Here is a 16,097-nt window from a genome sequence, read left to right on the forward strand (position 1 = left end):
GCAATTCTTATATATATATCCATAGGGTTCTCGGAAACGGCGCTAACGATTTTGATGAAATTCTGTACACAGATAATGTTTTGGATTTTAAGATTATCTGAATAGGCATTAAATATTTCCGAAAAGACTCGCGTAAGGTTGCCAACTGTTCGAAATTAGTTACAAATTGATTAAAACATCATAGAATGGGCATCAAATGGAAGACATTTTAAATATCCATTATTCAGAAATATTTTATATAGGGTTGCCACCTATTTTGAATCGCATATTTATTTAATTTTTTGTTTAGAAAAAAAGGTACCAGGTGAAGGTTCTTAAACAATGGTTTCCCTATATTCAAAATGTTATCCCTTAGGATAATAATGTAAGGTTGCCACTTATTTTCGATTCTACATATCTAAAAAAGATATTATTGAAAATTTTGATCAGAAAATATTTTCCATAAGGGTTGCCACTCTTCTATGTAATTTTGTTAATTTCAATCAGCATTTCTTTTAAGTATACACAGTACATATACGTTCAAGATATGTACCATTCATTCCAGCGTTCTTCGGAATAGGGTTGCCACCTAAATTTTGGAGTAAGAAATTTACTTAATAAATATCGAAATCCAAATTTTATCTTATTTTTCAAAATATTTTTTTAAAGCTATCCGAATCTTTAAAACTTTAAAAAGTATATGCACTCCGGGCAAAACTCGGTCAACCTAGTGCTGTATATATAATTCGAAATGGAATTGGACACTTTAAAAATATTGATTTATAAGTTGAATTGGTTTTTGAACATTTGGCAATTAAAAAGCGTTTCATTCCGATATCTCACCGGATCGTTTAAAGTTATGTAGGACTAAGCGCCAATAAATACCCTTTGACCTGACTTTTTGAAAATTTTGATTTTTTTACCCTTTTCCAAAATTATGCGCGACTTTTTCCTCTTTTCAGAGGTTTTCTAGGAAATGTTAACAGGACCATGCTTATAACAATTATTCCCCCTGTAAGAACGAAAAAATGCATCACTTAAAACTTTTAAAGGAAATGCAACTCTTCTCCTTGCAGCAACTAAATTTATTTGTATGTTTGCAACAGTTTTTTGTTGCATAGCTTGTTCCGATATTTTCTTTTTAAATTCAACAGATTTATTCTTTTACTAGTAAAGAAAAGTAAAAATAATAGGGTGACACTTTTTTTGTCAATGACCCCCTTTTTGCGACTTTCTGAAAATTTCCAACGGCAACACTGGTCGTACAGACATATGCGGCTGCACACTGTAATATACCTTGAACCCATTCTTGCAAGGCATTATGGCCAAAAAATTTTTTATTTTTTTTATAAAGTCTAAATTTGAAGATATCAGCCCGAAATTCGGTCAAGACACATATGTTTTATTAGAGTTCCGAGTTGACCTAGAAAATTTTGTTCGGTTCGAGGGACTATTTCATTTGACATTGCGTAAGTGGTATGTGGCAAATTTTACTTTCTTTCGCCAAATTTCCAGTGGGCGACGCCACCTAAGATGTGGTCCACTCTAGCCATTGATAAGGCGGTGTTTAATTTAACTGCTGCCCTACATGCCATCTTGGATAAGGCTTGTCCGTCTCGTTCACCTTTTAGCCGCACGTTGTTCCCTACCACGGTTTCAAGATAAAACTTCTTTGTTGCCAGAACTCTGACAGTTCCAAATCGCCCAGTCTGGATGGCATTCTACCTATTGTACTTAAAAAAGGTGTTGAGCTCTTGTTGACGACCTTGAAAAAGATTTTCACAGCGTTGCTTGCACTTGCTTACAAACAACAATCTTGGAGGCTGGTTGATGTCGCCTTTATACATGGTAAGGATGACTGTACTATACTAGCCCCAGAAGCTACAGGCCTATTGGCATGACATCCTTCATGCTTAAATGTTTGGAAAGATGGATAGAGAAATCCTGTGAGGCGGATTTGCAAAATCTGGTTGCCAGATATGGTATGATGGAGCAGACTTTCTCTACAATACCTGGCGCTGTGCTGGATGCACTGCTGCACTTACCGTCACTTTGTGTCGTCATGCGTGGGGAAGCCTTGAAGGCCACCCGCAGACTAAAAAAAAAGAAAATGTTGGTATATAACACAGAGTGGGATAAGACGGAATTTTCTGGTGGCAGAGATCTGAGCACTTGTGTCTTTTTGATTCACGCATTGTCGAGTCTTCACTGATGGCTACAAAACTAACTCTGGATCAGGATCTGGGGTCTTCATCAAATTCGTCAAGCTTATTGTTTTGTACCTGGTTTCGGCAAAATAAAAAAAAAACCTTTGTTTCGTTGCAACCTTAACGTGGAAAACGCGTAATTAACGTCACTTTTATTTATCTAAAAAAACTTTAACTTATTTTGCTTTGCTCTTTTCTAAATACAGTTAATAGTTTCATTGAATTTTTGGTCACGATTTTATACCAACATAAGCATTTTCACTGCATGAAAACTATATAAAATAAACCCGGTCTATCCGGTTTTTTCTTAATTTCAAAATCGAGAACCGTTTTTTTTTAATTGCAATTCTTGGAATAACTCGGAAACCGGTTTTGAAAAAAATGCGAATAATCGAACACCCTAGTATAAACTAGAAAATAATGGAAATTGTATGGTGCGACAGGTTGTTGTTGTTGTAACAGCATACAAATTCCCGAAAGAGTTTTGAGACTGATGCTGGAATGGGTCAAGTACAAAGACTGGTGTAAAGCAATTATGTTTGAAGTAAAAGTCGCCATATATGTAAAAATATTACAGCTTATTTTTATTTTTTAATATGTTTCAACAGAATAATGAAATGTAGTCATTTAGTAAGAGGTTACTGCTGAAATGGAGATAATTAAGGAACTTTAAATTTTATGTCGTTTTCCTCTTTTACGTGGAATGACCCACAATGAAATCACTTCTATTTAACACACCACAAAAACCTCTGAAAAAAAAAACCTGGAAATAGTTATCGACATTTTTATGCTTTACATTTCAATTGCGTGGCTACTCACCATTATTTACTTCCACACAAAAAATGACAGAACGAAAAAATGCCCAACATTTTAAAGAGCCAATACACAATTTTACATGATTTTCTTGCATACTAGCAGCAGTAAGCAAGGGTGGGAAAACAAATTTATAAAATTACTTAATTATTTTTTTAAGCATGAAATATTAGGGAAAACTTTACATACTCGTGTTTCCACGTTAAATTATTTAATAATAACCTTTTATCGAAATTTTATTGCGATGTTGCTTTGACCAGGGCTAGAACCCTTAAAAAAAACACTGGTGCAAGTCTTAAAACAAAATTTTTTCATTGAAATTATCGGGCCCCAACCGCAAAAAAAAACGTAAGCGGACATTTTCGAAGCCTACTTTTTTGATGCAGATATTCTCTAAAAAGTTCTAAGAGTATTTCTGCATCAAAAAGTAAATTATGAAAAAAAAACTCGCTTACATTATTTTCGCGTATAAGGCTCGATATGTTTTCATGTTCAATCATAAAAAAAAACAACTTATAAACAGAGTATTGCAACATTCAGACAAACATTCTGTTAATTTTTTCTAAATCACTTCATAAGTACGTACACAAATATGGGCTATATAATCTATATATATAAATTGATCGTTGCAAAGTATGCATCCACTGCACATAGCATCCTACATACATACATACATACATTCATATGTACATAATCACCATTAATGACTCGTGTATTGCACGCATTGGCTCGCGCCACTTTGGCCAGCAACTGGGCAAAAGTCACGAAAAAAAAAACATTAACAATTAATTTTCGAATGAATACACCATTAAAACATTTATTTGAAATTTCTCAAACTTTCCCACACTCAAATTCAGCTGTCGCAGGGTGCTTAGCACACTGCAGCATTAGCAAGAACACAAACACACAGCAACAAACAATTATGCCATTATCCTGAAGTAACGACAACAAAAAAATAACATAGAAAAAATCATTAACAATCTTCACTCGCGCACATTGCGTAGGAGGAGCGCATAAATGCAGCTGTAAAAAATGCAGCAGCAACAACATGGCAATCCAATAAATCGTAAAAGCAAACATAACGCACGAAAAGCCCTATAGATCCTCACTATTTATGTACATATATACATACATATGAATGTACATGTGTATGTATGCATTCTTATTTGCTGGCGAAGCAATGGATCAAAATACCAAAGCGTAAAATAGCAGCAGCTGCAAAATTTCAGATCCTTAAAAAGGAGCATGTGGCCAGCATTATAACAGCAATGCTAGCAACAACAACGAACACATGCCGAACGGAAAGTGCTGTGTGAGAAACTCACTTTCGACTTGGTTCCCACGCCACGAGCCATAAGGCAGGTTTTCTTTTTCGTTTGTTTTTTTGCTCTTCAACAACGTATTTTTTGTACGTCTCTTTGCAGCCAAGTGTCCTCGTTGTCATTCATTGCGGAGCAATATGTGCACACATAAATACTTGCTTATTAATATGCGCTTACGTATGTATGTATGTACATACGTAAATACGTACTTGGCTGTTAATTCACTTTACACTCCATCGCATGAGGGTTGTTTGCTTGCTCTTTGCCATATCGATTGACTTTAGAAGCGCAAAAATAAATGAGAGCCACGCACTTTGTATCCTTGCTGCTAAGGGTTGATCGCGCTCTCGAGTATAAAAGCAAGCGCTCGGCAAGGATATGATAACATTTTCGTCCTAACCAACGAAACGTTAACAACCAGAAGCGATATAAAATGGCACAACAAAGTAAAACTGAAATTTATTTGAAAGTGAAGAAACCACTATTGGAGCGTCAACGACGTGCGCGTATCAATGACTGTCTGGAGTCGTTGAAGAAACTCGTAGCCGAATTACAAGCGGATGATGCTGTTTTACGCATGGACAAAGCAGAGCTGCTCGAACAAACGCTTGTTTTTGTGCGACAACAATGCACGCGCGGTAGCAGTAAGGCACAAAAAAGCGCAAACGTATCGATGGATGCATTCCGTTATGGTTACATGAATGCAGTAAACGAAGTGTCTCGTGCGATGGCATCAACACCTGGCATGAGCATAGAATTGGGCAAATCAGTAATGACACATTTGGGCCGGAACTATAATCGTCTAGAACAGCAGCAGACGCAGCAGGGGCTGCAACAACAACAACAGCGCCAACTATACATAGCTCAACCGCAGCAACAAGTGGTGCATCAGCCGCTGAAAACCATACACATGCAGGCGCTAAGCATTGAGTGTGCACCATTGAGTCCAGCTTCTTCCGGCTATCACAGTGACGGCGAGAGTCCAGCTGCCTCACCTGTTGCAGCATCAACTCCGCATACCGCCAGCCTTAATATATGGCGGCCCTGGTAAATGCCAGCAGAGACGCCGCTGTGCCAATAAGTAGATGGAGAGCACAACAGAGAGACTATGGTTCCTGCCACCAGCTGTGATACTAAGCTGTGATGTTTTATTTAAAAAAAAAACCCCCTACCTAATTGACTTGTTGTTTTAAGCAGCATTTAAAATTTATATACATATGTACGTAATTTACAAACTACATAAAAGAAAATATATACACATTTATAGACACATATAACTAAATTACATACCTTTTATTTTTGACTACTGTTTGGGAAGCGTGTAACGAAAATTCTAACTTTAAATATTTTACTCACTGCACTTTCCTTGTTTTTAATTTATTGTTTTAAACAAATAAGCTAATGCAATTAACACAAATTATAGTTAAGATATTCTTGCCGCCGCTTCCGTCAATAAAGGAAACTGACGCTAGCTTCCGTTATTCAATTGTCTATTCGCTGGTCACTGCTGCCAAATTTCAAACCAAAGGACGTCCTTTTTTCTCTTCACAGCTTAATAAACACACCTCGATTGCAACCCTGCTATCTTGCAGGCTAGTTTGGCAGCACTGATTCATTACAAGTGACCAGCTTGACAAAAAGAGAAAAACGTCAAATCGTTTGCTCCAGATTCCACATAAACATTTACAAATTTGTTATCTGGCCACTCTACGACTGTGTTAATTTTTTCCGCGTCTGCGCTTTCGTTTTGTTGTCGTTATTCATTTTATTTGATTTGAATAAAGTGCAAAAACTGCCCCTAACATTTACTTTGCAGTAGATGTAGAAAAAAAATTGTGGCGTAATTTGTGTGCGCCAAAGAAATGTCTGTAAATATTACTGTGAATGGAAAATTTAAAGCATGCAGTAAGCCGAGCATTTTGGACGATCCCGTGCGCTTCAAGAAGCAGCTGGAATGTGAACTTAGAAAACAACGACTGCTTGAGGTAATTACTATTGCTATGCGTACGAGGGTAAACTTTTAACACATTTCCACTTAATTACCAGGTACGTGAAGAGTCGAAAAATTTGGCGCGTAAAATACGCAATGACGTTGCTGCCGAAAAGGAAAGGCAGCTGAGAAATTTAGAAGCTATTAAGGCAAAGGAATTTGAATGCTGGCGAGAGCATGTATTGGATCAGAAAAATAACGACTATCGGCAGGCAATTTTCCAAATTGGGGCCGCGCATCATGCAGCAAAGTTGGAGAACGAAGCCATGGCGGAGCGCAAGGTAAAGCGGGAGCAGCAACGGCAGCAGTTCAGAAAGAAGACAATTGACCGGTTGGGCTTAAAGACACCGCAGACTGCGAAAAAAGTACTACAAGCAACTGGCACACAAACACCAAATGTACTCATGAAGGATACAAGAAAGAAAACTCCAAAGAAGAGAAAGCGAAAAAGTTGTGCTAAGGAACACACGTCAACATGCCATTGCTCGAGCGCTGAAAGCGAAACGGAAAGTGAAGAAAACAGCGAAGAAGAAGAGGAAAATGCCACCAATGTTGGTAGCAGAAGTCCAACTACAAAATCGGTGATTATTTGTGCGTGTCCAAATGGGTTTAAGTGTCCTTGCAATAGTAGTTTTTCGAGCACATCGTCGACACTCTCAACTACACTGACTGATGAAGAAGAGCACACTAGGCCAGCTAACAAGCAACCTATTCTTAGCAGAAATCCAACTGTGCTAGTTGATATTGAGGATTGTAACGATTCGGTGATTATAACACCTGGTGAAATTAAAGACAAACACCCACAAAGTAATCGGCAATTCAGCCACGTTGTGCGCAATAATAGTCCAGAAAATCCCAGGCGTCCTTCATTTAAAGATAGCACTGCTGCAATGGGTTCAGGGACTACCAGCGCTGCTGCATCAAAGGCGACCAAAAAACGTTTTACATTGGTTTCACAGCTCATTAACGCAAAAAGTACCACCGGTGGATCGCAATCACGTTCACCACCAAGGGCGCCACGGCCACCGCCGTCATCAACAGCAGCTACATCAGCGACTTCCACACAAAAATCGCCACGAAAAATTAGCACGTCTGGAAATGTTTCCAGAGAAATTGCAAATACGCTTTCAGGTGCCACAGTGACATTAGATAGTGCCAGCAAAAGTGATCAGAGAAAAAATGCTCGCGATGATAGTGTAGGACGTGTACATTCCTATGATTACAACAATAAGTATACGAGAGAATATCCACATCCCACAGAAGGACTAGTACACCAACCCAGTGTACGCGAACGAAGTCAGCCGAATGCAGTGCAGCAAGCGGAAATAGAACGGGAATTAGTGATGCAAAAGGGGCTTGAAAAAGACCGAATGCGGTAAGTGGACATAGAAGATAAGCTTAAATAAAAAAAAAAATAGAATAATAAAATAAAACAAAATTTTTGATAAGATATTAAAGCTAAAACCCTTTCATCCACAGCGCGCGTTCAGAGGAGCGTGGACGCAAAGCACTCGAGCGCGAACAGGTCAGACGTGATTGCCAGGAGCTTACGAATAAACTGGATGCACTAACTCAACAATACCCGCAACTGTTGAATCAAGCAGATGTAAGTTATTGCATTGGGGAAAAAAATGTATTTTAAAGGCTCATATTTAAATCTAATGTTGTAATTGTCTTGCAGTCCAACCTCCTCCAATGCCACCAATTACAAGCCAATCGAGCTGAGCGCCTCGAGCATAAGCGCACTGCTGCCGTAGAAGAACTGCTTCTGCGCCCCGCAATAATCACCTGCCCAGAAATTGGGCAACAACAAACTCGGGTTGCAAGCCCACAGCGCATTGCCAGCGCCATCGCTGTTGGCGCCAGTGACTTAAATTTAGGTGCACCAAGCGTATTTGATCAAATCAATAACACCGGCTCAACAGATAGCTGTGGATCAATAATACTCGGCTACGTTGATGAACAGCAGCAAAAAATACGCAATGATCTAAACAAATATGCTGGTACACAGCCAAAACAAAATGCACAGAAAGCTGAACGCTTAAAATGTCTACTGCAACGAATTGAAGAACTGCGCAAAGCCTTGTGTGAGGAGCTAAACAAGAAAGGAAGCGATGAAAGCATGCAGCAGGTAATAAATGACGTCAGTGATGTACGACGCGAACGTGAGCGTATACTTACAAACGGCGCCTTGGATGAGGAGGGAAGGCTATCACCAATCCAAAAGCACATGCGCGATGTACAGCAAAAAGAAGCTGCGCTAGAGCAGAAACTACGCGAATTATGCAGAATGCAGAAGCAACGAGTAAATCCCGCAGCCAAAAGTGAAATGAAGGGCGAAGAAGGAGGAATTGTAAAAAGTAAGTCAAAATGGTTTAATGCGTAAATATTATTTGGTTTTCTAATTCCAATACTTCTTTACAGAGTCCGATGGAAAGGAATGTAGAGTCCTAGCGACGGGTAGTAAGCCATTAGAGATTATAATTAAATTAAGGAATGACGGCGGGCGCCACGGCAGACAAAAAGTGAAAAAGTCGGCGAAAAGTCCACGCAAACTTTCCACGCTCATCCATACGCCAACACGGAGATTAGGGGCGAAGCGCTCAACGAGCAGTTTGCGCGAAAAATCGCAGCACAAGCAACAAGTAGTGTCTACAGCTGCCAAGCAGGGACAAGTCAATCGCCAAAACTCGTATGACTCGAACTCGACCTCCTATCGTAGTTTGCCATCACGCATTACCAATGAGGTGGGCGCTTTGGTCAACCATTTAGAATTAGATCAAGAGGTGGTAGAGGCAGATGAAGAGGAGGGGATAGAAGATTACACGGTTACAGCTGAGGATTACAAGGTCAGACCTGCATCTGCTGGTGCAGCAAAATATACTGCACGCCCCGCAGCGTCAGCACAACGCATTGCCCGAGTAAACCCTCTTATAGCACACTATGTACAGCGTCTTTTGGGCATGTCGAGAAATTCCGTACGCGCACTAGGCGTCAGCTCTTCCGACATAGAGACACCTTCCTCTTCCATTATGAACGTCAGCTCGAATCGTACAGGTACTGCTGTGGATATGGCGGATTCTCAGGAACGTCTACAGCGAGTGCAACGATTTATTGAAGATAATCGCAGTTTTATTAGTGATTTGGAAGATACATTGCGCTCGCAAAGTGATGTTACTCTGGAGACCAGCATACGCATTTTTGAAGAGGTTTGGCAGCAGCGCTTGCGGAAGGATATGCAAAGCAAGGGAGAAAAGTCGCTGAAAGAGCAACAAGCAAGGCAACCGAAGGAGGCGCCACGGGGCTCAGAGCAGCGTATTACATCTGATGATGGTGCAAGACGCTTTGCACAAGAACGAGCAGATGTGAAAAGAAAAGAGCGCGATGGACGCCAGGAAGTATTGACGAAGACAAAAAATAGTGCTCCGATTATGCGAAACAGCACTGCTGTGGACAATGCAGCAAAATCATCAAGCCAGCAACAGCGAGCGTCTGTAGAGGCACGCGCACAGGCAGTAGCCATTCAAGCGGCACCGCAGAAAAAACATCAGCAAGTTAGAGAGGATGCGAACCGAATGCGCTTATCTGCGGAACGTGCTGCAGCTGATACAAGCGCTCAAATTAGAAAGCCACCTCGTGAGTCGCAGCGAATGCGTGACATTGCGGTTTCAACAGAAGAGCATCGCGCTGAAGAACAGATCGCGCGCTATGCGCAGCTCACCGAGAATTGTACTCATCGTATCGCCGAACTGACAAAGCTCATACAAAAGGTGCGCACTGAGAAAAAGCGTCTCATGGAAATCACACTGAGTTCGGTTAGTGAGGGGCGCAACTCAACTGAGTATATCGAACTGCCGGATGGCACGCGCCGTCGCTCGAATGCCTCGGCCACTGATAAGAATACAAGTGTCAGCAGCAGCGGAAGCAGCAGCGCCAGCCGTCAAAATACGCTCACCATGCAGCCAACCACTACTGTGGATTACACGCCGCCAGGCGCATTGGAGCAACAAGCTGCCACTTCATCTGGTGAAATTTTATCAGCGCAAGACAGCGTTGCACCACTTGAAAAGCACAAGGCTACCGGCATTAGTCGTGACAGTGGCATCTCAATATCACGACCAGTAACGGCGCAAGATGTGGAACCGCCTTCGCAGGCATCCGCCACCACCACTACACAACCCAGCACCCATGGCGCCACGCGCAAGAATCGTCCGCCGCCAACAATACAACGCTACAGCCCCAACTTTGCAGAAGATGATGTGGCGCACGAGCTGTCCACGATCTTGGAGGTGGACACGCCGGCAACTTCGCGCATTAACGCCACGGCAGCAGGATCAGCTACGGCAGCGGCTGAGGCGTCGCGCAGCAAGCGTTTGCAGCCGCAACATTTTCCTACTTTCGAACAGTATGCGCGAGAAATGAATTTGGACGTTAGCCAACTGGATGCGGATACGAGCATGCGCGTACATCAGGAGTTCGAGATGTTGATCGCTAGCCTACGCGCTGCCCAGGATGGCACGGGTGAGTAAAGTTAATTTAAAATATTTAAAATAGGCCGACGATTTTTAATTACTTCTCTTCATTTCAGCACCCGACTATCGAGAATTTCCATCGCTGTCTGCCTATCTTCGCAACTTAAGCGTACATCGAGAAGGAGGCGAAGAAGATGAATCGCCCGAGACTATCGACGATCTTATAGCATGTCTGCGTGTAGCTAATCTCACCATTAAAGCTTTTCCCTCAAGACAAGAATACATGCGCCAAAAAAAGGCCGATTCGGCGAGCGGTGAGTTCCTCGACAGCGCCAGTCTTGAAAATATCACCGATTCACGCCCCAACACCAATACCGAAACCGAATCTGAATCAATTAACATCGAAGAAGAGCTGCGACGTCGCCAAATCCTACAACATTCATTCCGCACTGCCAATGCGAAAGAGCAGATCTTCTCCTCCACTGCGAGAGATGGCGCTGGGCAAGCGCCAGCTCACTTACGTATTTTCACCACAGAAAGTGGCATTGAGAAGCTCACCTCCACTTCGGAAAATGGTTCCAGCGAATTTGAGCGTCAGTTATTTAGTTTGGGCATGAAATGGCCCGCCACAATGCGTGCGCGCACAAAGAAAGCGGAAGCGGCGGGCGGCAGCAACACCTCTTCCAGTTCCGAGCGCATTTTGCATGCTGGGGCTGTTGGCGCTGGTGCTGCAACAACAGAACAGCAGCGTTCGAGTCCGAAGAATACTACTAATGATGTGATCTGTAAGAGTCCAGCGCGTTTACCGGACACCACGTTGCGTGACACAAGCCCCAAGCGCATTCAGGCGGTCAGCATTAGCGCTGCAAAGGAGGTGCAATTCGAGCAACACACTAAGATGCGTTCACCATCGCAAAGTCCAAAGCGACAGCAACCAAGAAGCAGTCCAATGCGTGACACAGGCGCTCCAACAACGGGAAATGTACCAGAGCAACAGCAAGCGAAAAGGAGCCCCGCAAAAGATGTGCCGCCTAATTCATCGGTAGTACATGACGCAGTCCGACTCAGCCAGTCGCGTCGTGCTGCTCGTAGTTCAAGCGATTGCGAATTTCTTAGTGACTTTGGACGTCCGTTAAATTTGCGTGACTTTCTCACCAAAGAACTGCTCAAACATGCCACGTCTTCCAGTTCATCGACGCCTACAGATGATTCATTACGCAGTGCTTTCCTACAATCCATCATTGAAACGATGACGCCACGTACTAATGCTGGCAGCAATCAATTGGACAGGCAAAAGACCTCAACACCAGTTACACACTCCGCACCCTCAGACCCCCACAGTAGTGGCAATCGAAGCGGTAGTAGTAGCGGCAATACGCATTCGCAACTCTTCTCTGGTGAAAGTTGTCTTTCCTCGGTGCGTTTATTTGAGCGCTCGATAACACGCAACTATCCACGGAATGCGTCATCGGCAGCAGCAGCAGCAGCAGCTGGGGAGCAGGAGCGAACAGTGACAAATGAGCAAACGAATCACAAAGAAAAATAATTTGCTGTAAGGGAGTGGGGGGCCTACAGTTAAGAATTTTAACGAAAAGCGTTAATGAGGGCTGTCTGATGTTGTTATGACAAAAACAATGGCGTTTCTTGAAAGCGTTTTATATGACTTCACGCAAGCGATTTGATTTTAAATACCTCTATATAACTAATTTTAATTTTAGTTTAAAAATTTTACAAATTAACAATTATTCCTAAATGCATTAGCCAATTGTGCAACTTTTAAAAATAAACATACATATGTATACTATATAGACAATATATTTAAGTATAGCGATGATAAGTCACTTTGTTATTAATATGAATGCCTATTTGTTAAATATTTTATAACAATTGCATGTATAATATATTTAAATAGCCTACTACAGATTTTGTTAGACGCGAATATATTGCATATACATAGATACGATTATTTGATTTTTAATTAGTCCAATATGATTTGGTGTATTTTAGAACGCAGTATTTTTAAAGGCATACACATTTATATAAAAAAAATAAAGACAAAAAGCAACTTGTAAGCAGCATGAAATTGGAAAATAAAACATAATAAAATAATTACATCGTAGGAGCATTTAAGGTTAGATGGGGTTAAGCTGGTTGCCCGACGCAGGGGCATACTTATACCACTATTATCGGGCCTTTATGAAACCAATACAAACGTTAGTTGCTAAGCGAAAAACACGCTGTATGCCGATAACAAATTTTCGCGGTTGACAGATGTCAATCCCGAAGCACTCGTCAGTACCAGTTCAAAAAGATCGCCACCAAGCGGCTGCGACAGTGAGGATCCGGAGTGATGTTTATGCCAGTATTCAGTAAGCTGAATCTAGTCATAAATACAGACTTTGAGTGGTAAACTGTCTCACGTCTGTAGTCTAAAAAAAATTGTCTCTCTGAGCAGGTCACAGAAATGAAAATATTTTGTTCTAAACCAAAAAAAAAAACAGGAACCGTAAACCTGGCGGTTCCGTATATTCTTTCAGCTGACTGCCTCTGTTTGTTTTCACCACATATTTTTGGTAAACTTTTTGTGGCTTTCCCTTACCTTCCTTTACCTATACATGTCTGGCTAGGAAACAATCAGGCAAAAGCGGACGAGATGTCAAGCCTTCCCCAACCACCTTATAGTACACCGAGACCGAAGCCCTGGACCCGAATCGCGGCGTTCTCATCGATTGATTACTCATTTCGAATCGAATCAAACAAATTGGCAGCTGTTCTCTCCACAATACATACAATTTAAATTCACTATCGAATGCCGCGATTCGGGCCCTAATTTATTTTCCTAGGCGATATTGCGCAATTGAGCAATCGAATGCTTATTTAATGGCAGCTATATCTGCCTGGAGAACACTATATAGATCAGTGAAGCCCAAATTTGAAATTGATAGAGAGCAAAGGACCCCTCCACCAACCCTTCAGTCAAGGTTCGGCGCATCCGTGTAGATGCCTTCATTGGTGCCTTCTCTTAACTTCCAATTTCCGCCTACTCATCCTAAGGCAGATGTGAGTGGAGAAAGAGCAAACTCGTGCCAGCCTAGCTGCGCAGTGATCCGTGATATCAGGCATAAAGCCGAAGTCTCAAGGAATACTATGGTTTCTAAATTCTGAATCCATTAAGCACTCTGTGCTTCTAAATCTGGTCGCAACCCTTGTAGTAGCAGTGCCATACTGGAAACGGTGAAGTGAATACTTCATTCCAATGACACTCTTATCTAGTACATTCCACCAATCGAGAACTCCATAAAATATTATGGGCTGAACTGTGGTTTCACCTTAGTAGAAAGACCCAATTTTTTACCAATTGCCCTCCTGCAGAAGTTGATTGCCTCTGATGATTTCTTCGCTCTCTCCTCAATATTAGGCTTCTACGTCAGCTTCCAGAGCCCAGAGAGCCCAGGTGAATACTGTCAGTTGGGGGGTTCGACGACAAGCGAGTCGTGGTCCACTACTCGAGGGCCAATTATGCAACAGCCTCTTCTCACCAGCCGCTCCAGCAAGTTGTAGTAGCTTAACTAAGTTCGTTTCGACCCCAGTCTTTTGAAAAGATCTGCGAATTGTTGCCGCAAGCACGCTATTAAAATCCCCTCTTGTGCCGAGGAGAGCAGAAAGGCAACTTAAAGTGTTAATAAGCCTTTTCATGAGTTTTATTTTCGTCCGAAAATTCGGGCGAATTTGTTTTGTTCGGACAAAACTCACAGGAATGAGTACTTTGAAATGATTGGAAAAGATTTCAGAACTTTCGCCGGTCGGTCTTCGGTATAAACTTCAGCCTGACCACCTTCAAAGCCCTGATTACAGATGGGCTACCCTGTGAACTACATATTAAAGGCAGCGAAGAGCTGATACGGTCATACGAATATGTACATGCTCGAGGCGCCGAGTAGTAAGAGGTGCGTACTTCCACTAGGTAGGAATTTGGTTCGATTCCTGGTTGGTGAAACATTTTTAAGAAATTGGCTGTTGATCTATTTAATGGACCTAACACACCTTGTTTCATTTCCTTTATTTTTTCATTTTTTTTTAAGTTTTATTGTTGTTGTGCTGGCTAGGCCGTGGAGGACTCACATTGACGAAAGGACGTCCGTAGTACCGACGAATACATTTACCAATAATGAGTCGTTTCTACACAAATCAGAGGGAATGTTAAAAACAAAGGTTGCCACCTGCTAAAAAAAAAGTTAAAATCGATTCATTTATGTATATGTTAAATAAAATATCACAACAATGTGGATAACGAAACCTAGGGGATTCAAAAATGATGTATTTTTAAGATATCCTTTAAGAGAGTTGCCACCTATTCAAAAAGTTAAAATCGGTTTAATTGACTAGTTAAACGAAATATTTTATTATGGGTATCAAACGGGATAGGTTTAAGAAAGCTTTATTTCAAAAATACTTTTAAGAGATGCCACGTGTTCGAAAATTCAAAATCAATTTAATTAACAAGCTAAATGAAAACATTGAGAAATCAAACTAGAGATGTTTTAAGAAAGCTATGTACATATTTCGAAAACATTTTTTAACAAGTGTTGCCACCAGTTAAATTTTAAAATAAATCCAATTAACAATTTAAATGAAATTTCACTTATACATATTGTAAATGTGAAAATTCGCGAGTGCCTGTGCGTATCGTTGTTGCTCTTTCTTTGATAAAAAGACAGATAGATTCTATTTGAATTTATAAGTTTAACGTAACTTTACAATATGTATGCAAAAGGAACGAGATTTAAAAGCTTTATTAGTATTTAAAAGTAAAATCTCATTTTTTAATAAGTTAAATAAAGTTTTGCAATATGGATGTCAATCGAAAGTGGTATAAGAAAGCATTATTTCGAACATTTTTTTTACGGAGGGCTGCCACCTGTTTAAAAGTCAAGTTAAATTTAATCAATAAGGTAAATGAAACATTAAAAAATAATGTCAAGTCAAACTAAAGATATATAAGAAGGCTTTATTTCGAAAATACTTTTGAAAGGGGTTGCCAACTGCTCAAAAATCTAATAAAATGTAATCGTTTATTTTAATAAAATGTGACAATATAAATGTCAAACAAAACACACTGAAAAAAGCTTCATTTCGAAAATATTTTTGAAAGGGGTTGCCAACTGCTCAATCTAATTAAATTTAATCGTTTATTTTAATAAAATGTGGCAGTTTTTCAGTGCCAGTTTAAACTTAGATGACGTAAACTGAGTTTAAATTGAACAGCTGTCTGACATTTGATTGGCTAAACTCAGTTTAAACCAGCCAGATCGGG

The 16,097-nt window shown here is 40.8% G+C and overlaps 2 protein-coding genes across 2 annotated transcripts; both read left to right on the top strand.

The window, feature by feature from the left end:
* The first annotated feature begins 3,653 nt into the window (after window positions 1-3,653).
* Window positions 3,654-5,474, top strand: LOC118740317 (enhancer of split m8 protein). The gene has a single exon (XM_036471805.1). The coding sequence runs from the start codon at window positions 4,755-4,757 to the stop codon at window positions 5,370-5,372; it is 618 nt and encodes a 205-aa protein (XP_036327698.1). The 5' UTR covers window positions 3,654-4,754; the 3' UTR covers window positions 5,373-5,474.
* Window positions 5,475-5,873: 399 nt separating this feature from the next.
* Window positions 5,874-12,874, top strand: LOC118740326 (plectin). Its single transcript, XM_036471818.1, has 6 exons — window positions 5,874-6,306; window positions 6,368-7,686; window positions 7,791-7,917; window positions 7,993-8,671; window positions 8,736-10,832; window positions 10,900-12,874. The coding sequence occupies exons 1-6, from the start codon at window positions 6,184-6,186 to the stop codon at window positions 12,327-12,329; spliced, it is 5,775 nt and encodes a 1,924-aa protein (XP_036327711.1). The 5' UTR covers window positions 5,874-6,183; the 3' UTR covers window positions 12,330-12,874.
* Window positions 12,875-16,097: the final 3,223 nt, after the last annotated feature.

This window comes from Rhagoletis pomonella, unplaced genomic scaffold (assembly GCF_013731165.1).
Source record: "Rhagoletis pomonella isolate Grant_MI unplaced genomic scaffold, Rhpom_1.0 Rhpom_scaffold_00001, whole genome shotgun sequence".
Classification (NCBI taxonomy): Eukaryota; Metazoa; Arthropoda; class Insecta; order Diptera; family Tephritidae; genus Rhagoletis; species Rhagoletis pomonella.